General features: G+C 50.2%; 2 protein-coding genes across 4 annotated transcripts in view; both read left to right on the top strand.

Annotated features, from left to right (window-relative positions):
• Positions 1–10,090, top strand: part of LEPR (leptin receptor) — a 28,571-nt gene extending 18,481 nt beyond the window's left edge. For both annotated transcript variants that reach the window (XM_052666845.1, XM_052666846.1), the window contains 6 exons: positions 464–680; positions 1,748–1,930; positions 2,467–2,562; positions 3,070–3,172; positions 3,819–3,894; positions 7,039–10,090. In XM_052666845.1, coding sequence (XP_052522805.1) covers positions 464–680; positions 1,748–1,930; positions 2,467–2,562; positions 3,070–3,172; positions 3,819–3,894; positions 7,039–7,839 — 1,476 coding nt within the window. In that variant the 3' untranslated portion in view covers positions 7,840–10,090. The remainder of the gene's footprint in view (positions 1–463; positions 681–1,747; positions 1,931–2,466; positions 2,563–3,069; positions 3,173–3,818; positions 3,895–7,038) is intronic.
• Positions 10,091–24,111: 14,021 nt separating this feature from the next.
• The window catches only part of PDE4B (phosphodiesterase 4B), a 147,226-nt gene continuing 146,028 nt past the window's right edge, over positions 24,112–25,309 (top strand). The window contains exon 1 of one of the 2 annotated variants that reach the window (XM_052666867.1): positions 24,112–24,297. The gene's annotated coding sequence lies outside the window, so the exon portion shown is untranslated. Of the gene's footprint in view, positions 24,298–24,375; positions 24,393–25,309 lie in introns of those variants that run through there. The other variant, XM_052666869.1, reaches the window with a different exon arrangement.

The raw sequence follows: 25,309 nt of genomic DNA, 5'->3' as shown, positions 1-25,309 counted from the left end.
TTTTTTTGTGTTTTTTTTTTTTTTTTTTTTCAATCCTGAAAAAATACCAACATCAAGCAGCCAATTTTTTTTGGAATCTGAAACTTTGTGTTTCCTTGTGCCCTCTTTCACTGGAGAGATAGCAAGTAGGGCTATCAGAATCATATCATAGAATCACAGCATGGCCTGGGCTGCAAAGGAGCACAACGCTCATCAGTTCCAACCCCTGCTGTGTGCAGGTCACCAACCAGCAGCCCAGGCTGCCCAGAGCCACATCCAGCCTGGCCTTGAATGCCTGCAGGGATGGGGCAGAGAGGAAGTCAGGTCTGTGAGTGGACAGTGGTGTCTTTTCTTAAGGAAACAGAACATAGAACATCTTTCTTGGGTCGTGCTTTCTTAAAACTGGGATGCTGACACTTGTACCCAAATGCTTTCTTTTGCAACCGAAGTCTGGGAAATTGATTAGCATCAATGTTTGCCACAGCCGCTGATGAAGAATCACTCGCTGTGCAGCGTGAGGCGGTACGTTATAAAGCATCAGACATCAGAAAACACCTCGTGGTCAGAATATGTCGACAGAGGCACCACCTCCTCGTTTCCATGGACTGAACACACTCACACCGTTACAATCTTAGCTGTGAATTCAATTGGAGCTTCTTCGGTTAATTTTAATTTAACTTTATCACGACAAATGAGCACAGGTAAGCACATCCGGTAGGTACCGTTTTGAGATGTGAAATATGTTAGGGATCCTTGGGATGCTTTTAGGCAAAGCTTGCTTTGTAATGAAATTCCCTTTGTTGGGGAGGAAAAGAAAAAAAAAGAAGCAGTTGGTTCAGTCACGAATGGAAACAGATTCTGCATCTCACAGTAAAGCTATCTGAAAAGTGACATTTCCATCACCTGGAAATATTACCTGGGAATGTCTCCCCTCCAGTAACAGAACAGAAAGTAGTTAGCCAAACAAAAATGAAATCATGCTGTGGAACTGATCTTTCGTCTGCTTTGTCTTGGGAATGCCCAGTATTCCTGCAGGGGAATGTTTTATTGTTTCCAGAATGAGATGTGATCCGTTTCCCTGGCTGGGAAGAGGTGCAGCCCTCCTTCCCGAGCCGCCTTGTCAGAGGTTGAGCCATGCTGTGCTTCATTAATAAAATAAAGACTACTGGAATTTTAAATCTTAAATTGGGTAACATTCATATGCTAATGTGTTCTGTGGAAACATTTCTGCAGTTTATTCACGGACCTTTTCCACAGCAATGCCTTTTTAGACGTGTTTTTATGGGTCAAATTCTTTCTGACACTGCGCGTAGGGTGGAGGCTCATAGTTGGTAGCAGATGAAGTGGGAAGCGTTTGCCTGCCTGGATTATGGTCTGGCTGTGTTGTGTAGGGGGATTAGATAGGATTTAGCTTGTAGACTCTCAGTGTGTGTTTTCGTAGCTCAGGTCAGTTTGTTGATGATTTCTTCGTTAAGGAGTGGTGATTGAGGAGGTACACGTGACAGCACAGGCATTTGGTTGGTGAGCAGCTTGGTCTGTTTAGTGCTCAGGACTCGGTGTAGACCAAGCTTCACTGGCTTAGAGAAATACATTTGCTTACGTGAACTGCAGATCAGGCTGTACTGTATGATGATAAAACTAAAATGAAGATCTTGAACTGTAGTGGTCATTTGTGTGCATGTATGGTGCAGCATCAGCTCTGCTGAGCCAGCTCTCACCTCTGTTGGAGCCCTTGTCTCTCACAGCTGTTCTGTCCTTGCTTTGGCAGTGAATGCAGTGCAGTCTCTCATTGCTTACCCAGTGAACAGCACGTGTGTGATTTTGACTTGGACGCTTTCACCTCAAATATATGTGGTAACATCTTTAATTATTGAGTGGAGAAACCTTAACAAAGAAGAGGAGATGAAATGGGTGCGAGTTCCTCCAAATGCTAGTAAATACTATATTTATGGTGAGTGTGTGCTTGAAAATGGAATGCATTATGTTAATTGATACGGAATAGGAGAATGCAGCATCGCTGAGCTCTCACATTCCTCTCTTCCCATCTCTCCATTTCTGATTTTATGGTAAGGAGCAATACAGCAATTCTGATTATCGTGAGAGGACTGACTGTTGCTTTCTTCATGGAAATTGATGAAGAATGAAGCTGAGATGTGCATTCATTTTTTGGCAGCACAATAAAACTAGCTCTGGAATGTTGACCATACCAGCTAGTTACCTTAATGTGTTAATTAATTCCATCTGCATTGTTTGCTTTAATCTTGGAAATTGTTGTGTAGTTGTGTATAAGTGTTAATTCCATGGAAAAAAATCTGCTAGACTATGCAGTAAGTATTAATAATCTTTTGATATTAAAGTGCATACCTATAAAAGGCAGCTTTCCTCATTCCTGTCTGTGGCCTGGCTCTGATGTGCGACCTCTCTGGAGGCCCTCGTTTCATAGCAGGGTGATAGTTCATGTTCAGAAGGCTGACTTCTTCCTTCCAGATCACTTCATTCTGATTGAGAAGTACCGGTTCAGCCTGTACCCCGTGTTTGCTGCAGGAGTTGGCAAATCCAGAGCCACGGACCAGTTCACCAAAGGTGATGCAGCATCTCTCTTCTGCGTGGTTCATGAAGTAGGAGCTTGGTAGTGAGAAGTGGAAGTCTGTGTCTTATCAGAAAAAAAATGAAGTGATTTTAATACGTCTAAAAACAGTGCTTTGGATTTCAGTTTCTTTAAAGTGGAAACTCTTTGTAGAGTGAATTGAGTGAGGCAACTGAATTTCCATATATCTAACTGGTAGCAGAGGTCCTAGGTTCCTAATCTTGCAGTTACGGATTGTTCCCCTATTTATATGCTCTAATTTCCAATAGCAAGGGATGCCCACTGGCAAGAGGAGTCACCTCAGTATTTAGAATAATTCTCTCCTTTTTGTCTGTTTGTTCTCAAGGTAAAATTGGTTGATGTGTGATAAAACTGTTACCAGATTTCTTTTGCTTAGGCTGTTGCTTCTCCTGGTGATGTAAGTGGCCGTTACTTGCCTTTTATAAACTGTTCACAGACAGATGATTTCACCGTGGTGTTTCCTACCTTCCTCTTACTTCCAGATGGATACGCCGCTCAGACCACGTCCAGCCTTCACACGGTTCTGCCAATAGTAATTTCAACCTCTGTGCTGTTGCTTGGAGCGCTGCTGGCTTCCCACCGCAGGTAAATTTGGCCTCGTCAAATCCCTTTGGAAGGCAGAGCAGCTTTGCTGGGTCTCAGCTGGTGGGCAGCGTCCGTATGAGGAAAGCTGGGATTGCTTTTGTCATTTTTATTTTTGAGATGCAGTGTAAGGCATCCTAGATGTTGCAGCAAGAACTGGAATGCCTTGTTACCCAGTTGGAGTAATGCCTGTCACAGCTGGTGTCCTTCCTCAGTGGGAGGCACCGCATCAGCCTGCATCCCACACTGCTTGCTTCTGCAGTGTTTTGTGGGCAAGCTGATGGGTGCTTTGAATCTGTATTGCACTCTGTGCTGCAGATTTAATTCTCCTTACCAACTGAAGTCTGAAGGAAAAGCCAATTCCAAAAAAAGTCCATTTGAGTTTTGTGGAGGGTGGGTTGGGGCCCAGCAGTTCAGCAAAGGCTGCCTGTACATTTCATAATTCATGAAACTGCCAGCTGCCGTGTCACTTCTTAATTTTTCCATTTAACTTTGACCTTCTAGACTATCCCAGGTGATTGTTGCATGGTCATAGTGTTCTGGATAAACAAAATGTCACACGTTCCTTTTCTGACGTAGCAAAGGTGAGTAACAGCGGTACAGAATATATGAGTGCAGGACTAAGTCCAGAACTTACCTCATCTTTCAGAATGAAGAAGCTGCTCTGGGAAGATGTTCCGAACCCCAAGAATTGCTCATGGGCACAAGGAGTTGATTTTCAGCAGGTAAGTCTCTCCCTGGTGCCGCTGCCCCCCACGCTGTGGTCAGGGCTGGCAGCTCAGCACTGAGCTCTGTGTGTTGGTCAGTCTACAGCGCGCCTGGATGGCTGAACCAAGCGCCTGGAGCCTCTCAAGTTGGTGATACAGCTGTTCTTTCAGCTGTAGAAAGCCAGCACCCCAAATGTGGCAGGACCAGAGACCAGTGTCTCTTGAATGTGACACAGCAGTTGTAGAATCCAAACGTGTCCCATCGGTGTAGTGCTCCTGTACTGATGAGTGCTTGTAGCTGTGTGCTTTGCTGGAATAAACTGCCTCTCCATCTACCATGTGAATCAAGAGCTGTGATGCAATGAGCTGCGGCCAGTGAGAGCCTTTATGTGGACACAGCCTGTTTGCACCAGGAGGTGGAGTTTCTCGTGGTCCTGGGAGCTGACAATGTACAGTCATTGAGACAGTGATCTGAATTAGGTCTGTTGTTTCTGAAAGGCAGAGCGCCTAGCGGGGATTTTAGCTGCATTCCCAGGGAAGGTTTCCTTTCTCATTTCATTTCAGCAGAGGATGGACATTCTTTCAAGCCTAATCATGGTCACTGCCTGCTTGAACCTTTAGGCCATCCAGGTTTCCTAGGGTTAGAAGGTTTTTCTATTTACATCCAGAAGACAGGAAACACAGACACCTAATGATGCTCATTTGCTTAATTATAATGAATCTTAGAAGTAGCGCTGTCAAAAATCCAAAATACCCTTGCAAGAATTAGGAGCAGGTGCCATGTTACAGACCAGAACGTGGCTTCTCACTTGTACAAGGCTCTCCTGTTAAAATCTTCTGAAGTTTTGATGTGCCCCTGGTGCAGCAGCAGCTCAGAGAATGCAGATATTGAATGCATGTCGTGTCTTGGTTGTTTTTTTTCCCACTTGATTGTTTTTTCCCCTGAAGGTTCCAATGTACATGCTATTTATATGGCTGCTTTATTCGTTAGCAAACAAGCACTGTATCAGTGCAGATGTCTGAATCATCTCTAACATTAGGAACAAGCAAGCAGAAATCCCCGAGCACAGTCTGCTTCGGGTGATGGTAGAGCAGTTCCTGCCTAACATAACATGCACTTAGCCTTGCATCTTGATTTTGACATTATTTTTTGTAGCTTTTTAATGTGCTAAAGTACTTCTCTGATGCACCACACTGCGTGATTGTTAAATAAAGCTTTTGGAGTTCATTCCGTTGGGGAAGATGCAGAGGGTTTTCTCCAGCCTCGTAGCAGCAGTCCCTGTGCCTCTGCCTTGCTCTGCAGGGCTCAGCGTGTCTTCTTTACACAGGCTGTTAGGTCCCAGAGCAGTCTGACACGTCTGCCTCCATGGCTGCACCCTGGGAAGGGTTGGGTTCTATGAGAAAACAAGAGCAAAGTGCCAGGAGGATCAGTTGCAGCCACACACCTGTGTTTTGTCTGTTTAATCTTTGCATTTATTACGAGAGGAACTTGTGGCAATGCTCACTATCTCAGGTGGATGTTGGGTTTGGGACACTGGAAATGATTCTCCTTACTCGACTGGTGGAGCTGAAATGAAGCTGGCGATGTTTTAACCAGGGAGGGTGAAGTCATTCCTGTTCCATATTCATATCCCTTGCTCCATAATTAACGGGAAGGAAATGATGCATACAAGTATGCAAGAAGTTGCTGTTGGACATGATGTTTGACAGCTCATTCTGCAGTAGAAAGCACGCCTCCTTCGCACCGCTCTCAGTCTGACTGCAAGATACTGCTTAGAGTGAAGTGCACGGGGCCTGGCCTCAGGTGGGCACGCTCATCTCCTGCTCATTTCATGATATCTGAGGCTGAAACATTCCTTGCAGCAGTGTGGCCAGAGCCTCGTTCTGCACTTGGATGTGTGTGTGCAATTTCCACTAGAGAAAGCAATGTACAGCACAGGATGGTGTTCTTGCTTAGCTACAATAACCACTGACTACATAAACAGCCCATGTGCCACTGCTGGAAAATTCTGGCGTCTTTCTGAAGGCCTTTGATGTAGAACTCTTCTTTTGTCTTGGCATATACCAATATTAAGTCCTTCAGTCAACATCAGACCGTTACTTTGGGTGTTCAACACTGGACGCTGTTACTTGGTGCTCCTGAACTGCATTTATGGAGTCTTGTTTTATCACAATTTTATTGCTGATTGTAGCAAGGGATTAAAATCGCACTTTAAGATAGGCAAAAAGTGAAGGCTTGCAGGACTGAGTCTACACGTGTGACAAAATCGGGCAAGATCACGTTATTTGCTGAGTCAATGAAGTGTCTGTTCAGGGCAGGGGCAGCTGGAGGGCAGCAGTGAGGGCAGGCGCTGCTGGCAGGCTGTGCCATGGGGGGGCAGCAGCCCCAGCCGTGCGAGTTGCTGCTCTCTGGTCCATCTCTGCAGAGAGCTCTGAGTATTTTGACACGTTCCTTGCTGTGCTGGCAGCTCTCCTGCTATAAAATACGGTTTATTAATGCACATGAAATCTGTTTTTATTTGTTTGTTTTGTCTTGAATTCCTTAGGAAATATATCTTTTTCTCAAGCGAATTCTCCTTTGTAGCTGGAAGTTCCCATTTTGTTCAGTTTGTGCTGCTCTGTGTTATATGTGTGTATATTAGGGAGTAGGGAAGTGTACATTCCTCCACAATAAATGTTTCTCTTTGTGCAGTTCAGATGTACAGCTGGCACTCAGATGGGAATGCTCTCAGAACACTACAGAAAGCCCAAATTTGACCCTAGATAATCCAGCCCTAGCTGCAGAAGTTATTTTAGTTGGCACATCTGTGATCTCAGACTGTTTCAGTAATCAAAATGAAAAGTCAAGAAAATCTAAGGGCACAAGGCCTTTGTCTTACAAAGCACATTTATTAACCCTGAGGCAAACGGGGCTGCTCTGCTGCTGTGTTTCAGCCTCAGTGGCTGCTGCCCTGCTGCTCTGGTGCAGCCCATGCTTTGACTCTCCCCAGCTTTCCTCAACAGCCATGCATGAAGAAGGAGGAGGTCTGTCTGAGGGACTGTCAGTGATGTGCTCTTACTAAAGCGGGGGATTTTGCCTGTGATTCGTGAAATCTGTTGCTTCGTGCTGCAGTAGAGCTGTTAAGCAGCAGATGAACATTTAAGCTGTTTCTTTTCTTCCAGCCTGAAACGTTTGAGCATCTTTTTGTCAAGCACCCTGAAGCAATGTCATTTGAGCCTCTTCTTCTGGAACCAGAAATAGTGCTGGAAGACATCAGTGTTATTGAAGCTTTGAAACAAGACGATACGCAAGATTTCTTAGCAGTTGGTTCCACGTTCACAAAACCTGCAGACTCTGAGCACGACTCCGCGTGTCCCAGCAGCCATTTCAGTGGTCGCAGCTTCCCGGAGTGCCCCCCCAGTGCCCCGATCACTGCAGAAACAAGTCAGTCCAACGTTAAATACGCCACTGTTATCAGTAACTCTGGATCAGGTGGGCTTTACGAACAGAAGAAGAATCCCAGAAGTGGTTTTGATAGGTGTTTGCTAGCTGAAGAACCCTTGGCTGCAGGTGCTTGCTCAGGTCGCTCCTGGGAGCTGGGAAATGAGGAGTTCCTCCTGCTGCCTGAGCAGCCTGGCAGCCGGCCCTGCAAGACCCTTTCCCTTATCTCTTCAGAGGGATTTTCAGAGCCTTCAGATCAGGATGATGCTTTCACAGATGGAGGGAGTCCCGAGCGAGGTCTCTGTTACCTGGGGGTAACATCACTGGACAAAAGAGAAAGCGACATTTTTTTAACGGAAAGTTCCAGACTGATGTGCCATTTCCATACAGCTGATCTGCTCAGAGGCGTGGGGTTTCTTCAGAATGCACCTCCTAATTTAAATGTGTTTCTCCAGAGCAGCATTAAAGCCATTGTGCCATACGTGCCCCAGTTTCGGATGACTGCTGCCAAGGTGCAAGAGACCACAGAGAACAGCTGTTAAGCCCTCACGCCTTAATCTGATGCTCTTTATGGCTTTCTAAATGTAGGTATGTGCCCTGTTTTTCCCTCTCTTCACTTCTTTTAGGAAGGCTGGGTAGCTGATCCTGTGCTTGAGTGACAGGATTTTAGTAGGAAGAAATTCTCCTTCTTGGCCTAACTTTCAAATGTGGAGCCTTTTAAAATATAATTTATGTATAAATATATTCAAAGGTTTTCTATTGGCCATGCAGACCCAAGTATGTGTCTCTCCATTCAGGAGTAAAGTATCTCTTTGGCAGACCTTGAGTGAGCTTGCTCTTGTTCCAGGTGTTGTGTGGGGAGCCCAAGACAGAGAGACCTCATCCACAGTGTTAGCGAGGAGATGATGCGGAACGTGCTCAGATCTTGTTTGGGAGAGAAACTCATACTTGGTGTGTCACAGGGGATGGGTTAGGGTTGAATGCAGCAGGCTGAGCCCATCAGGATGTGCTGCAGCCACCAGACTCTTGTACTGCTTGGTTATGGGGCACTGATGTGCACCTGAGCCACGGGTAGGAAACAAGTGTGCCAAGCACAGCACCACGGAGGGTTGTGAGGCCCCCTCACACCCTGATGTTCTGCAGTGAATGGAGCCTGCAGATACGCAGATGGCCCAAATGAAAGAGCAGTCAGAGACCTGCAGTTCAGTTATTGGAAGGAAGGCTGTGACCAATGGAGGCAAACTTGTGGCTGTTCTCCTGTTGTCTCTTTTAAAGTAAAATCTCTTTTAAAGCAGAAGCATCAAAGAGCTGTAAGAGGGGCTGTGAGGTTGGAGGCGTGTGCTGAACAGCCACTGTGTATAAAGGAGAGGCGGCTGTTCCTGTGGCTGAGGGCTGCACGAAGAGGAGGGGAATTAAAATTCCTGTGGCCCCATCACTGTGAGGTGTTACCTGGCTAACGTGGAGTGCCTGGAAATGAAATAACCATATTATTGATGATGAACACAAGATTCTGGTACGAATGGTATTGCAGTAGAGCTAACACTTCTTCCAAACCTATTCCATAAGAACCCCCAGCAGAAATGGCAGTAACTTGATCCAGAAATCCTGTGTTTTATCTGCAGCGAGCTCGCCTGTCTGTGTGGATGTGAGGAAGTCAGGTTGTCCCCAGGAGCCCTGCTGAGCTCAGCCAAAGGGCTTCAGCTGTGAGGAGGATCAGGTCCTGCATCCCAGTGGCACCTTCTGGGATACGCAGGTAAACAAAGCCGCAGGTTCGCAAGCCAAATCTATTTTTTCTACTTCATAGTTGGGAAATATTTTTGTATACATACTTTTTCAAAGAACTATTTTGGAAAGCTGTGACAGATGAAAATATTGTGTATTCCAAAGCTAAATTTACGTGAAACTCACTTAGGCAATGAAAAACAAAAGGGCAAAATTCATCAACAACAATAAATAGTAGAAGCGTGACCATGTGTTAGTGATAGGAAATCCTGTGGAGCAAAAGGGACCAAAGCAAGGACATATTTGCAGAAAGCCCCTGCTGCTCCTTCTCAAACCAGCTGCTCATTTGGCTCTTACTGGGTGCTGAATGTGACAAACGTAAGGTACTGCTGCAAAAAGCACACTGTGTAGGAGGCAGCTGACCAGAGCTCCTTACTGCTTGGAAGCAGGACTGAAGGAAAAGCCTCAAGTCTTGAAAAGGAGGCTGCAGGCTGCAGCGGCCCTGTGGCAGGTGTCACAAAGGCTGACTTGTGGCTGCTCAGCTGGAACGAGCTGCGCTCCGGAAGGTGGCAGCAAGAGTGACACAAAGCTGCGGTTAGCAGCCAGCAGGATGCTAACCTTAGAATGCACCTGAAGGAAGAAATTCCCTGCTGCTGGTGAACCTGATGTGGCACAGCCTCAACATGCTGGGAGCGAGCTGTGCACTGCCCTGCGTGTGGGCTCTGCTCTGTGCTCTGCCCTGCAGCTTTGGCACCTGGTGAGGCCATGAGATGGGCAGAGCTCTTCTGCCCTCCTCCCTCCCCTCCACTCCGCAGGGATTCTTTGTGCTGCAGCTGAATTTTGGGTAGACGACCCAGATTTTTGTGCTTCAGCCACCTGCTCTGCTCTACCAGGGATGGGAAGGCACTGGGATTACTTGAGAGACAGTTTTGTCACTGCTGCTGCAGTACAGCCATGCCCCCTCTGCCTGGAGGAACACTTCCCTGCCTGCTGCTGCTCTCTCAGCTGGGAAGTGAGCAGTGCAGTGCAGCTCGCTGTAGACCAGAATAATAAAGCCATGGTTCATCCCAAGCTTTGAGTCCTTCTAATTTCACTTCCTGCAAAGTTTCCTGGTTGTGTTTGAACATCTTTCTTGAGAAATAGAAATTTACATTGATTTTATCATTGACCACTGTTAGCAAGCGCTCATCCTGTGCTCATCCACTAACCAAGGCCAGGAACAGATCTTGGCAAGGTAGCAGTTCATGGGGTGAGCCCTGGGGGCTTTCCTGGGATGGGCACCGGGGAAGGCAGAAGATCCTGTCCCCCCTGTGCAGTGCTGGTGTGGCTCAGAGCTGGAGGCAGAAGGTGCTCTCTGCACAGAGGGGAGGGGATAGCAGTAGGAGCTGCCCAGGGATTTCTATCTCTGGGAGCCCAGCCTGTCCTGGATGCCTCACTGCCATCCGTGTCACTTGATTTCCTGATGGCCAGAGCAAGTGGTGCTCCATAAAAAGCCAAAGTGTTATGGTATGTCAGGAAAAGAAAACATGGGATGTATAATTAGTGTATGAACAAGCAAATTAACCCCAGGTGCCTTTCCTAAAGCAATTTCAGGCTATGCCTCCAGTCCCTGTGCTCCCATGGTGCAGGTGAGGCAGGGCCCTGAGCACAGCAGTGTGTGTCTGTTTGTAAAGCTGCCTCTGGCATTCCCCCTCCACCAAAGGGGCCTTTGCTACTCTCAGCCTTCCTTCCCAATCATGTCCAGCCTGAAGCCACACGTCCTGCACCCCTCATCTGCTACCCCTGTGCTGCCTGGGGAGCCTCAGACAGAGAGAGTTTGGGAAGCTGGGCAGAGCTGGGGCAGCTTTTTCTCACCGTTACTCTCAGCTTCAGGTCAGCTTTTGTTTAACAGAGCCAAGCGCCTCCTGTGCCACATCAGATTGCAGGGATTTTATTCTGTGTGCAGCACCCTCCCGTTTTCGCAGGGCAGTGAATGCACTCACTTCATGCAGGAGCAGAATCCCATCTGTCCATTGCAGGTTGTGACAGCAGCAGCAGCTGCCTGCGCTCAGGCATGTTGTGAGATGGCTGCTCCTGGGGCAGCTGGGCTCCTCCCGATCCACCTCTGCCTCTGCTGCAAAGAATTCTGTGTCAGTTCCTCTCGTGTACCACTGCCAGCAAATGGGCACTGTGCAGCTTTTTCCTCTACACTTTTTTGCCATGGTTCCATGGCAAGGAAAGGCCTTTTCAGTTTCAGCAGGAAAAGCAATTAGGAGGAGCCACGCGCAGCTTCAGGAGTACATATTAAGTCCAACATTCACCTCTTGCAAATTAATTTTGAAGAGCATTCAGCAGTATAGTTCATTTATCTAAGAAAATGAATGGAGCGTGTTGCCATTCCTTTTACAGGTCGTTTGCAGCCATAATTAAACACCATTTTTAGCGCGATCGATGTGTGAAGCAGCGAGGAATGGGTTCCCATTTTGCACAGCTGCAGTTTGAGTCACACTCCGTCTCACCAGCCTCAGTTCTCCCAGTTTGTGTAAAACAGGCCCCGTGTTTTTCTTTTCCGCTTGCATAAACTGCAAACTAATTTCTGAATGCAGCTTTCACTGCCGGCGCTTTCGCTTCTGGAACATCAATCATTCTGTGATCCTGTGATCATTTACAGTGATAGTTTCCAGCTGAAACCGAAACAAGGCCTTCTACCAGTGTCACAAGGATGTTCGTGGTTGGTGCCACATTGAGTGGGGGTCTGGCTGACTGCACGCAGTGTGCCGGCCCGTCCTGCCCTGCCCGCAGCGCCCTGGGGGGAACGTTGGCCCCAAGCTGTTACTCACACTGGGAAACTGCGTGGAGCAGCGCCTTGCAGCTCGCTGGGATGGGACATGGGGAGGGCAGAGCTGCAGTGCGGGATGTGACTTTGTGTCACGGCTTCACCCCTACCCTGCGGTCACAGCTGAGGATGGTTTGGGACAGAGGAAGGAGCCCTGTAGCATTGGGAACTCCTGCCCTATGCAGGATGAGGGTGAAGAGAGTGAATGAAACACCCCTGTCCCAGAGCAACCTGACAGCTAAAAGCATTATCTGGCGGTGAATCACATCTGCTGATTATAAAAGCTTTTTCCTTCTGACTGTGAGTGTTCTGTGACCAAAGGAGAGCCAGGGCCCAGGGCTGGGCGCATGCAGCAGCTCCAATGTGCAGCACCGTGGTGGCAGGGTGCAGGTGGGGTGCAGGCGGGGTGCAGGCAGGGTGCAGGCAGGGTGTAGGTGGGATGCAGGTGGGGTGCAGGTGGGGTGCAGGCGGGGTGCGGGCAGGGTGCAGGCGGGGTGCAGGTGGGATGCAGGTGGGGTGCAGGCAGGGTGCAGGTGGGATGCAGGTGGGGTGCAGGTGGGGTGCAGGCGGGGTGCAGGTGGGGTGCAGGTGGGGTGCAGGCAGGGTGCAGGTGGGATGCAGGCAGGGTGCAGGTGGGATGCAGGTGGGATGCAGGTGGGCTGCCCTCAGCTCGAGAAACCTGTTAGATTTATAAATCCAAAATGGAACAGTGTGTTTTTCCAACCGTTACCCAGGGTGTGCTTCTGCTGTGGATATTCCACTTCCTGCATTCCCTGTTGCAGAAGACCTCATTAAAATGCAGGTTTCTACTCCATCCTCCATCCTGTTCTCTCCCAGCAACAGGAGTTAATTTTGTCCATCTGCAGTGCAATCATAGGGCCCGATGTGCAGAGATCTCTCTGCTGTGTGCTGGCAGAGCCCCGGTTCCATGTGCCTGACCTCGCACCCCCTGCTCCCACAGAACCACAGAATGCTTTGGGTTGGAGGGGACCTTTGGGCCCACCTCGCCCTGCTCCTGCTTGGTTTTGGCGGGCGCCATTAAAAACAAAAAAAAAGGGAATTGTCCGTGTGAGATCCTAATTAATTAGTACTCATCAGGAGCTTCTGCAAGAGCTGTCAGTGGCAAAGCGGGGCAAGGCACTGAGAAACTCTCACTAGGAAATCTGCAGATCAGTCCCTGTGGTTCATGAAATATGCAGTGCTCTGCTGCTGGGGAGGGGGTGGGAAAGCCAGAGCTGAAGGGAGGTGGAGGGAGGGGCTGCTGGGGGCTCCAGTGCTGCTGGAAGCGTTGGGCAGCGAGCTGAGGGTGGAGCAGCACGCCGGGTTGTGAAGTTGTCACCAGCAGCAATGCTCAGTCACAGGCAGGTCGCTTCTGAGTGCAAACAAGGCTCAATTCCTATCCCTGAAAGCTGTTTTTAAAACCATTCATCTATTTAAATCTGAGCATAAGGACAGTGGTCAGCACTGCACATCTGCCCAGGGGGTGGGGGATCACCGTCCCTGGGGGTGTTCCTGAGCCGTGGGGATGTGGCACTGAGGGATGTGGGCAGTGGGCATGGGGGGGTGGGCTGGGGAAGCTGAGAGGGCTTCTCCAACCTGAGCGGTTCTATGATTCTGTGACTTTACGCCAGTTAACAAACACAAAAACTTTCTGGTGTTACTTTTACAAAGCTGCTTCTCAGCAGAGAAACTCATTTCAGTATTGAAACGAGTGGCTGTCAGCTGTGGCACTTTGTGAAGGAGAAGGAATGGGATGGGGAAGCCAAGGAACAGACTTGTTCTTCCCAAATCAGAGCTGGCAAGGCGGTGCTGGGAGACGTATCATAGGGCAGGAGACACAGCACAGGCTGGAGCTGCTGCTGGAAGGAAGCACTCAGAGACTCCTTTAAGCTTTAAATGATGATTAAAAATCTGGGCTAAAGAAGCTGGCAGTGAAATAATTATTTAGTCTCCTGCCTGCCTAATGTGAGGAGCAAGCTGCAGAGTGCTGATGCTGTTTTGGTAGAACAGCTTGCCACTGCTTGCCATCGCTCTGCTTCCAGCCATGAAAACAGCGGCTGAGAAACAGCGCTTGTCCAGAGCTGAGCGGGGACACATCACCAGCACTCCTGAGGAAATAACAACTCTCTTCTAAAGCAAAGCATCCCATGTAGAGTTTTATGGCTGCAGAGGGATTACTTCCTACAGCGGTACCTGAGGGATGCCTGCTGAGTTTGTGTTCAACCCATAGGATTTCGAAATGCGCCCTGAGGATATAAGCCACGTTTTATTTGCATTTTGTCTGACAAATGCGGGTCCCTTCTGCTCCTCTTCTGATGAGTTAGATATGAAAAGCGATGTTGAATTAGGAGCCCTGTCCTTATCCCTGTGCGCTAACATCCAATTTCCTGTCAGGGCTCTCAATGATTGCTCTGTGAGCCACGAGGAGCGATCGAGCTGCGGCAGCCGCTGCTGCGTCTGTGCTTTAGTGAGGTTAAAACCGCGTGAGCATTTGCAGGGATCTACATCCACCGTACCTGGAGATGTATTTCAAAGCGAGTGCTGCTTTGAGACACTCAAAGGGCCGGTAAGGGGTGGCGGTGGCCAGAAACACAAGGCAGACTATTGGCGATGTCTGGGGCAAATGGGAAGGCCGTGGTGCTGGGCAGAAATGAGCACTGGGCTTGCTCAGCTGTAATGAGCAAAGGAAGGAGGAATTCTGCTTTGATGCTGTAGGCGGCACGGGGAAGAACAGGTTTGCCCCCGCGCACCTGCGGCAGCCAATGCTGAAGCCCTCCCTCCTGCCATCACCACCAGCCATCATCCAGCAGCTCTGGATTTCGCACTCCTCTGCGGCTGCTGAATGCACAGAAATCACAGGGGGCTCCAGAGAGCGAGCGCTTCCTCGGCTGTCACGTGTGTGAACAAAACGAGCCATTAGAACCGGGTTTAAACGCAGCGCCCAGCTCACAGCCTCCCTCTCGTCCTGCCTGCTGTCAGCGTGGCGCACTTTGCATTCACTGCTCTAAGCAGCCGTTGTTTATTTGATCGTGTTTCCATCTACCTTGTTTGTGTTGTATCAGCTACTGCCAGGCTAAAACACAGAAGGTTTTGTTTTCTTTTAATTGGATCTGGTTTCTGTAGGTAAAATGCAGTGCGTGGAATCTTGACTGAATTAGGCACATATTTTGGAAGCGATTTTCTAAATCTCACCAGTGAAAAATCTAGATGCAAACAAGAGAGGAAGATAAGACCTTCCCTTTGTAAGGCTCTTATGTGCAGGAGAATCACCTCCACGTGCCTCTGTCAGATCAAACCCGCAGCTCGTGTGGCTGTCCTCTGCAGCCACACGACTACAGACAGCCCCACTGTGTGTGCTTGTGTTTGCTCACCGGGTCGCTGTGCCGAGGGGAAGGTGGAGCAGCACTGAGGGCTTCAGGTGTCTGTGCATGAGATGAGCTCGCTGGGGCTGCACTCAGACTCGTGGCTCCGTGTGCAGGCTGGCAAAGGCAGGAACGCCTCGTGGAGAACAAGCTGGGGATGAGCTGCAGGAAAGGAGCAAAGAGAAACACCTTAATGAACACTGAATGCTGGCAAAGGGTGCTGTGTTCTGGCTGCAGCAAGCAAGGCAGAGGGTTTGTGCCCTGTTGGTGATGTGGTTTGAGCCAGAAGAGGAAAAGCAGAAGGTTCCACTGCTGTAAAGGCTACGATCCCTCTGGAGAACCAAATGCCATCAGTCAAGGTGAACACTCGGAGGAAGGAAGGCACAAGAAGCACAGGAGCACAGGTAGGCAGCAGAAAGGACCACGTGCACTTTGCTGCTCGGTTTATCTTGAGAAAGCAGCAATGTACAAATGGAACTGTAGCCCTTAATTTGCAATTTGAAGCCGTCTGTACCTCAGGACTGATAAAAGGGCACTGGGAGCTGAAGGTGTCACCCAGACACCTGATGGACTGCTGAGATAAAAGAAGTGTCACAGGCTGGCGGACAGACATCTGTCCAACTGGACACCTCCCGATCAAGACAAGAAAAAGGAAGCCAAAGTCTGCAGAGGTGCTGGTTTCATTCCTTGTGGCAGTGTGAAAGATGGGATGACACTGCTGTACGTGCCTCTGTATCTGACAGAGTGACTCTGATGTGGCTTTTGTCATCTTCACTGGTGGGAAAAAAAAAAGCAAATGGCTTTGCAGGGAGAGAGAACTTATGAGAGGTGGAAAGGGAAGTGAGGGGTAGGTGAAAGCTGCAGGCACTCAGTGTGCATCTGGCTGCCCCTGGGCTGCAGCCAGCGCTGTGTCAGTTACAGCGTGTCTTCTGATGATTCGCAGAGCAGCAGCACTGAGAACACACAGTGGGCACCAGCACTGCTGATAAGCATCGTCTGCTGGCACACACCTCTTCCCAGCACATCCATCCTCACTCTGAGAGCACAGATCACGCAGCGAACCGGCACAGGGTGCTGAGGGCATCCACGGGTCCCCACGGCCCTGGGCAGCCCCACCTGGGCCCCCACCTGCAGCACTCAGCTCCCAGCCGAGCCGGGGGGCAGCCGCCTGCAGCTGTGTGCAGACACAACCCCACAGCACAGTGCTCAGCCTCATCTGGCCGGGGCACAGCTGCCCCGAGGGGCTGGGGCTTGGAAAGCTGCCTGGGGGAGCAGTGAGAGGAACGAGGAGCCCATCAGAACAGACACAAAGCCCGTAAAGTGCAACAGCCGATTTGTTGGGGTTTGGGGTTTTTTTTTGATGGTTTAAAATGGTTTCTCCTAGGCGGCTGTAAGGAAATGGCATGCAGAACAGATGATTTGGATGCATATACATCCAGTGCAGGTTGGTGCTTTGCCAAGACCCTGCCAGAAAAAATACTCTGTGAGCAGAATTGCGAATAGCTGAGGTGGGAAGGGCCCCGGGGACGGCTCCAGGCAGCAGCTAGAGCAGCGTGCCCTCTGGGTCTGAGAGCTGGACAAGTTGGAGGTGTAATTTACACAGACATTCCTTTCTATGGAGAATAGCTTGTATAAGCAGCATCACTGGGGATTTCCACGATTGATGTGGGAACAGAATGTCCCGCCGAGGGAATGGGATGAAGTTTCACTGAAATTTGTGGTTGAAAAAGGTATCTGTTATGGATAAATATCTCAGTCCTGTGTTTTATAGTAGTGTTGACCCATAAGATTTGTTCCAAAGTAAACCTGTTTCCCTATTCCAGGCAAAATATTAGTGTTTAATTACACGAAGGGGCTGAATACTGACACTTTGCAACAACAGCCATTTCCCAGTGGATGAAGAATGCCAGCTTTCGTGTCAGGGCGTTATTATTTGTGTGTTACGTGTATTGCTTGAGATTGGACCGTGTGCTGGATGGATCTTTGGCTGGTTCCTTTGTGAAACACCAGGGCCTTCCAGCCTTGTCTCTTATGCAAGATGTCTGTGGCTATTTTCTCACAGAATTCATCACCATCTAGCCAGCAGAGCAGCCCTCCCTCCCACGGCTCCATAAACTGGGCTGGATGCATCAGCGCCGGGAGTTTAGGCTGGCAGCCAGCGAGCCTCACCAAGAGGATTAGCGATTCTGCTGCAGGTTTCCCTGCCATGGCAGCTGTGACCCCAGCCCTGGCTCTCCATTCTCCCCTCTCAGGGATTTGGATGCTCACGGAGGGCTGGGCTGATTCAGCTCCACGTCTGACAGCGCTCTCACCGACGCTGGGCGGCTGAGGGGGAGGAAGAGGAGCGCAGTGCCCTCCTGATGGCTGTGAGCACAGAGAAGCTGCAGAACGCTGAATGGCGTCAGCTCCTTCCCTTCTGAACGCCCTGCCTGCAAGGAACAGCCTTGTCCTGTCCTCTGTGCTCAGGGTTGTCCCCCAACCCTCACAAACCGGCCCTCTGGGCGCAGCACTCGGGGTGCTGCCTTTTGGCCCCACCATGGAAGCAGCTGCTGACTCTGGAATGGAATGGATGGGAATGCTCTGCTTTTCCAGAGAGGGCATAACATAAGCCACCTCCCTGTGATTTCTGCAACAACTCTTCTGTTATGAAACGTGGAAGCACAATTTCACTGTCTGATCACAGGAACACAGCCTCAGCTACACCCCATGTAATTCCCCTGTATTTGACATATATAAGAGCTCCTTCGCCTATTTCAGCTGCAGTGGAAGAGCAGAGATGGGAGCACAGACATTCATTAATTATGCCCAAGGAATTAATTCACTGATCTCTTACAGTACTCAGTGTATTCCTTCCCATTTCCACGCTGCCCTATGATTCTCCTACCAGTCCCATCAGCTTTCAGCCCAGTACCCCTGGCTGGCACCAAGGCCTCTATGAAGACTTGCAGAGACAACAAAGCCGTTGTGGTGCACAAACTGGGGGCACAGAGATGACACTGTGGGGGGAGGCAATGGCTCCCTTCTCCTCTTGGTGCTGCATTAGCAAGGGATCTCTTGCCCATCCCTTTATTGAGAAGAGGAATTCGGGAGGGATTCTGGGGATGGCACAAAGGATTGCTCCTGCAGGGGCAGCTCTGGGGCTGTGCTGCCTGCTGGGAGCAGAGCAGGGCAGAAACTGCAGCTCAGAATCCATTCTGCCAGTGATGCCCTCACGGCACGGCCCCAGCCAGGCAGCTAGAAGGATGGGGAAGGGAAGTGATTTCATCTCAGAGACAGAAAAATTTCCCCTTTTCCTCTGGCAGTGAAATGAGGGCTGTGTTCCCCTCATTTTTAGCATTGCTAATATCAACCACCCTCCTTCAAAAGCGCATTTGCTTCTACTCCCTTTCTATTTTAATAGGAAACTTATCTTCCTTTTACTATTTTGACAGCCCCTCACTGAAGACAGTTATTCTATTCTACATGAGCTCTCCCACCACATTTATCACAAGGTATCTGAGTGCATTAAGCAAAATGACTAACATCTGCCAGCTTATTTTTTTCTCATAGCCTCCTCAGATTGGAAAGAAAAAAAAAAAAAGCATAAAAAGGATATAACAGCATCCTGTTTTGGTACATGGGATTTTTCCCCTGTCCTCTTTTGCATATATATTACCCTAGTGTTTTATTGTGAAGGAAGCAAAGCTTGAGAAGCGTACACTTCTCATGGAGCAGGATGTGGTGGTGTTTAATGGCATTTACCCTCAGTTCATCCCATGCCCTCAGACTGATCCTGTGGCAGTTCTGCTGACCACAAACACAAGGTCTCTCCATTGACCAGCAGCAGAGGAGGTGAGAGTGATGCCCTGCACCCTGGGAGGCTCTGAGCACGAAGCAGGAGGTGAGGATGCTGCACTTGATTTTTTGTTTTATGAGGAATTAGAGCACAGTCCAGGATGGTTCCTGGTGCAGCTGAGGTGTTCTGCAATGTATGCTAGTATGTATCTGCCTGCATGCTAGCTGGAGTTTGTGAAGTGCATCATATGAGGGGTGATGAAGGCATGAATAACTGCAGTAAAGTCATCCCACTCCAGAAAGGGGCAGACACAGTAAGTCATCACCCGCGGATGACGGAAAGCATTACTCAGGCCCTGCTAAGTGTGAGCTCAGTGCAGCACCACAGCCAGAAATAGTCTCGGCTTGCTGCGAAACTGACCAGTTGTGCATCATCTCCACATCACTGCACTCGAGTGCATCATCAGATTTCAGGGCACTGATTAGCAGGGGACCCTGTTAGCGAGGGGTCCAGCTGTGGAGGAAATGAGTCCTATTCCTGTGAAGTGGATGCCCCCTGTCAGACAGCATCTGAAGCCTCTGAGTAATTATCTTGGCAGTTTGTGCGTGGAAGGCAGCGGGATCCCAGGGCTACAGCTTAAACATGAAGCGACACGGGAGAATGAGAACAGATGCCTCCCTCCTACCTACTAAGATCACCTCATCGGCGCCCCTAGGCTGTCTCATCTCCACGCCTTGGTCTAAATTTGTGAAGATCAGATTCAGAGAGGTGTTGGGAGGTGGCCTTTGGGCAGCTCTGTGGGGGACAGCACAGGAACGGGAGGGTTTGGCCTTGCACATGGCATGCGTGACATGACGTGGCCCAGGGGGGATCTTCAGGATTTGCCTGCTAATGTGTGTTTGAGGATTAGCTAGATTCTGCAGAGAGTAACAAAAAGCACCGACTGTATCATACTGGTCTACCTAAATCATACTCAACTTTTCACAAAGCTGGCAGGCTATCAGTCAGATTTCTTAGTCTTAAGCCTGGTAGGGTGTTCAGAGCTCACAATGACATGTTTGTGTTCACGAGTGGTATCTGGTGAACAGCAGTAAACTTTGCAGCTCTCAGTATTCTGTTCCACTGAGATCATGGACACTCAGGGCCGGCGAAATATCTTCATGCCATGGATGTGTTCTCCAAGTAGACTTGGCAGATTCTGGAGAGGAAGATGAGAATAACAGCCTGTGATATGATCGCAGCACGAGCTCTAAGAAATTTCTTACTTTCATCCTCCTCACGACAGCCTTTGCTATCAGCATTTGAGTTTCCAACGGGGTGCCAGAAAGCCGGAGATCTGTGAAGGCAGGAGAACGGCCAGCTCTCTGTGTGCTGCTCATGGCTGCCATGGCCAGCTCCTTCTGTCCAGAGGCACGCTGCGTCTGTGTCGCTGTTTGCAGATCACTCCCTGAATCAGGATTACTGATGTGCCTCGTTGCCAGGGAATTAGAAGACACTACCCGCTGTCTGAAGGCTGTGGGGGCCTGACAGCAACATGCCTGTTTTCTTGTAGTCTAGCAGACAAGGCTGACTTTCAGCCATTTGAGCTATTTTACTTGTCCTGTCCTGACTTAGATTTGCTCTGTGCTTTCTTAGTTAAGCAGAACTTAGAGATGACTTTCCTAAACGCTATATAACCAACAATCAAAGATTTAACTTCTTGCCACAAATGAATTTTTATGTGTGACTCTCTGCACAAGGCAGCATCCAGAGGGAAAAATCACCTTGCTTCTACTCCTGTGTGTAGCCAAAAACTTTATTTGAAGGCTGATGTGATCCTTCTGTGTGCAAGTAGGGTCCTGGGAGTGAGAGTGAGAAAGTGGTTTGTGGAAACGATAAGGCAGTTATCAGAACACTACAAATAGTCTTGCAGCACACATTCTGTAAAAGGTATTTACATGTTTTGAGAGGCCTGGAAAGAATCACAAAAAGACATATCTGAGGAGTGGAAGAACACCATTATAATGAATTTGAAGTGCTTGATCTGTTTATTTTATCAGAAAGAGGATTAAACCATAGCTTGATTAGCATGTTAAATACTACAAAAGAGTTGTTGGTTCAGCAGGGAAGGGCAAAATAAGAAGCACTGCTTGAAGGCTGAAGTCAGAGAAGTTCAAATCAGTGCATTAAGCGTGCATTTTGTCGTTGTTAGTGAGCAGCCAGTGGAACAGCCTGCTGAGTGGTGGCTTCTCTGATGTCCAATCTTCTGACCCAGGCTGGGTGACTTTGGGGGATATGCTTTGGTCAAATGCACAATTCTGAGCAGGAGGAAGCTGGTGAGATGCAGTGGCTTACGCTGCACGGCAGGTTAGATCAGATCTGACGCTGGCTTAGCTTGGCTTTTGGGAGGCAGTTGGGGCTTGTATGCCTTATTCCTTCTGAAAACTGCAGAGGTTTTCCCTGCTGTAGGGTCTGTGTCCATCCATGTGGGGCTGTGCACGTGGCTGTAAGCCACCCCAGGGCTTTCACACCAACAGCTCGGTCTCAAGCAGAGCTGCTGCACGCACTGCCACACAGGCTGCTTTGGGCACATCAGGAAGAGCTGTCCCAGATAAAGTGGTGCCAATCTTTCTTTTATGAGGCTGCAGCCCTGACAGGCTAGGAAATGTTGAGAACAGTATTTTATTGGCAAAGGAAAGGATGAGATGATAAACTGTAAAGGTGTGAAACGATTCCAGAGAAATGCTTTACAGTTGCTTTAAAAATCCTGCCATTCCAGCATGGTGGCTGCCCGTCTCTGCAATCTTGTTTGTGATGTGAAGTAATGAAGGAAATGCAGCACATACCTGAATCATCATTTGAATGACACCTATCAGCAGTCTTACACTTTCTTTTTTATATATATTAGATGTACAGAAATAAATTTCAAGAAAGAAGAAGAGTGAAAAAATGAATTTTTTGCTGCAACTCATCTTGTGCGTGCTAAAAGCTATATAAGGGTATTTTATGGAAATCTAACAAGTGGTTATTAACTCTTCATTTCACCACAAGGCAATGAATAGCTCCTCATGCAGTCTCTTCCCCCCCTCCGACTCCCCCTTATGATTGTGGTACAAAACTTTCATTCAATATTGTTCTCTTGCACTGCACTGCATAAAGGCTGGTTTATCAAGATCTGGTGCAGTCTGCCCTGAATCAGTGGGACACTGGGTGATGAGATAGTCCTCGAGCACGAATTAAACAGCAGCTTTCTGTTCAGATTTCAGAGACTGCAGTCTCTGAATTTAAGGGTCTGTGTCCTCTACAAATAGTGAATTTAACTTGTAATTCAAAAGGTTTTACAATGAATGCATTTCATTTTTGTATTCTGGATTCTGAGGTTTTGGGGAGTTGGAGCTGCTCCTTTAAGACTGTTAAATATTACTCCTCAACTATGAAGGCAAGAAAATTACTCTTTTCAAAATGTGAATTAACTGACATTAGATTACTTTGGAAGCCAGGCCTTTGATGAAGACCTCAAACATCCAGAGACCTAGCAACACTGCTAAGATCAAACACACATTCCTGCTGTAGCCAGCCCACATGAAATGACTTCTTCCAAGCCTCCACATCATAGATGTGTGGGGTACAGTGACCAGCCCTGTTGCACGGCTGCACCCTGAAGGCAAGCTGCACTGTTTGCTGCCCCGGGGTGGTGTTTTGTTGAGCTGTGCGTACCTCCAAGGGGACGTCCTGCTGCTGCCACGTCACTGTGATGCCACTGCCATGCTGCCATGTCACCATGTCTTTTGCCTTGCCAGGAGCCAAGAGCTGGGGTTCTGAAGGCCACGTGTCCTAGAACCACAGAATCACTCAGTTTGGAAAAGCCTTCAAGCCATAACCCCACCCCATCCTACCCCCTGTTCCCACTGCCCACGTCCCTCAGTGCCACCTCCCCACAGCTCTGAACACCCCCAGGGATGCTGACCCCCCACCCCTGGGCGGCTGTGTGGTGCTGAGCGCTCTTTGGAGCAGAGATGTCCCCCAGCACCCAGCCTGCCCTGCCCTGCACAGCGTGAGCCGTCTCCTCTCATCCCATTGCTGCTCCCTGGGAGCAGAGGCTGATCCCCTCTCACCCCAACCTCCTGCCAGGAGCTGTGAGGAGAAATGAGGTCTCTCCTGAGCCTCCTCTGCTCCAGATCACAGAACGCTAGAATCCTTAGAGCTGGAAGGGACCTCTGAGGGCCATCAAGTCCAACTGCCCTGCAGTGCACAGGCACACCACAGCTGGGTCAGGATGCCCAGGGCCTGATCCAGCCTGGCCTTGAAAGCCTTCCATGGACAGGGCATTAATCACATCTCTGGCAGCCTGTTCCAGTGCCTCACCACCTCACTGAAAAAGATTTTTTCCTTATATCTAACCTAAATCCAACCTCCCTGAGCCTGAAGCCATTTCCCCTTGTCCCGTCGCCACAGACCCCACCATCAGTTTGTCCCCTCCTTTCCTGTAGCTCCCCTTTAGATACTGACAGGCCACCATCAGGTCACCTCACAGCCCTCTCTTCTCCAGGCTGAACAGCCCCAGCTCTCAGCCTGTCCCACAGGAGAGGCGTTCCATCCCCGGGATCATTTTTGTCACCCTATTCTGGATCGCTCCAACAGCCCCGTGTCCCTCCTGTACCGAGGGCTCCACATCTAAGCAGAGGTGCAGGTCACCTCCCTGACCTGCTGGCCACGCCGCTTTGAGAATCACAGAACTGCTCAGGTCGGAAAAGAGCCTCCAGATCACCAGGTCCAGCGTCGATGCAGCCCAGGGCCGGCCGGCTGTGTGAGCCGTGAAGGCACACGGCGGGCTGCTCCCGACCCTTCCACGCCCCGGTTTGTAACGGGGGCCGCCTCGAACCAGATGCCAGATTCTGCACCTCGCAGCGTCGCCGCCCCCCTCCGGACGCTCCAGGGCCTCGCTGCCTTTCTGAGAGCGGGAAGCCGGGACCGAACGCGGCGCCGAGCCGCGGCCTCACACAGCCGCGAGGGGCCGAGGCGCAGCGCGGGCTCCGCGGGCACCGCCGCTCTCCTCACGGGCGGCGCTCGCCCCTCCCTCTTTCCCGCCCGTTGCGGAGCGCCTGCCGAAGTGAGCCCGCCCTGCGCCCGCGGGGGACGCGCCGCTCCCTCCCGGCAGCCCGCGGCCGGCTGGGGGGGGAGCGGAGCCGAGCCGAGCGGTGCGGAGCCGAGCTGCCGGCGCTGCCCTGGCAGGTGGCGGCCGCGCTGGCTGCCGTTGCCGGCCGCGGATAGCCAGCCGAGCAGCGCGCTGAACCCCGCGGCGGAGCTGAGGAGACGACGCGGGGAAACGGCGGAGGTAACGGCGGAGGTGAGCGGCTTCCCGGGGCTCTGCCGGAGCGGGCGGCCGGGCTGAGCGGGGGCTGCCGCAGCGCGGGGCTGCGGGCGGAGCTCCGCCGTGGGCAGGTGGGTACGGAGCTGCGGGGCCGGGAGAGTTCTGCGTGTGGAGTCGTGCGGTGATAGGAATGGATGGGTTTTTCTCGGGGGGTAGCGGAGGGGGGAAAGAAAAAAAGGTTTTCCTTTGTAAATACGTAAATATCCGTATCTGTTTTTTTATTGGGGTTACTCGTTTTATTTTGGATGATGTGAAGCAGAGGGAACGTCAGGGCTGTCCCATCACAGTGGTCTGAGGCTGAGGGACACACGGGACACACGGACATGGGATAGAAAGACACAGGACACACGGACATGGGACACACGGACATGGGATAGAAGGACACGGGACACACAGACATGGGACACACAGACATGGGACACAGCCAGGCCAGCCGTGCGCTGTGTGCCCAAAGCAACCAGTGGCTCCTTGTGGCCTTTTCCCAGGTCAGCCCCCCTCGCATGGATTTCTCTGTGGTGTTTTCCCTTCTGGGTTCCACGCATCACATTCGTTCACGTGTGGTTTGAGGCGCTTTGTTGTTCCGGTTTCCCTTTCTTAGCTCGATGAGGATGGATGGGGAAGTTTGGTGTTCCCCCATAGCGGGGAGCCGGGGTGAGCTGCCTCCATCCCCGTGTTGAGGGGTGAGGAAGGAAGGCAGCCCTGGAAGCACGCGGCCCTCAGCAGAGGCCTCGGAAGGAATGGCACCACGGAAGTGAGAAAAGAGCATCCCATGAGGTCCCCAGTGCTGAGGGGAGAATTCCTGGTAGATCCGTGTGCTACCTTAGCAGGATTTGTGCTGTGAGGCATTCTGTTTCCCTCTGAAATGCTCCGGGGAAAGCAGCAGTGAACGAGCTGGGGAACGGCATGTGCGGCTTTAGATGGAGCTGAACAGAGGGCTGTTGTGCTGCTCTGAGACAGACCCTCGTGCAGAGCTGGTGGCCGGATTGTG

Source organism: Tympanuchus pallidicinctus, unplaced genomic scaffold, assembly GCF_026119805.1.
Source record: "Tympanuchus pallidicinctus isolate F22 unplaced genomic scaffold, pur_lepc_1.0 scaffold7, whole genome shotgun sequence".
NCBI classification, from domain to species: domain Eukaryota; kingdom Metazoa; phylum Chordata; class Aves; order Galliformes; family Phasianidae; genus Tympanuchus; species Tympanuchus pallidicinctus.
Note: the sequence above shows the minus strand (reverse complement) of the source record. Positions and strands in the feature narration are given on the sequence as shown.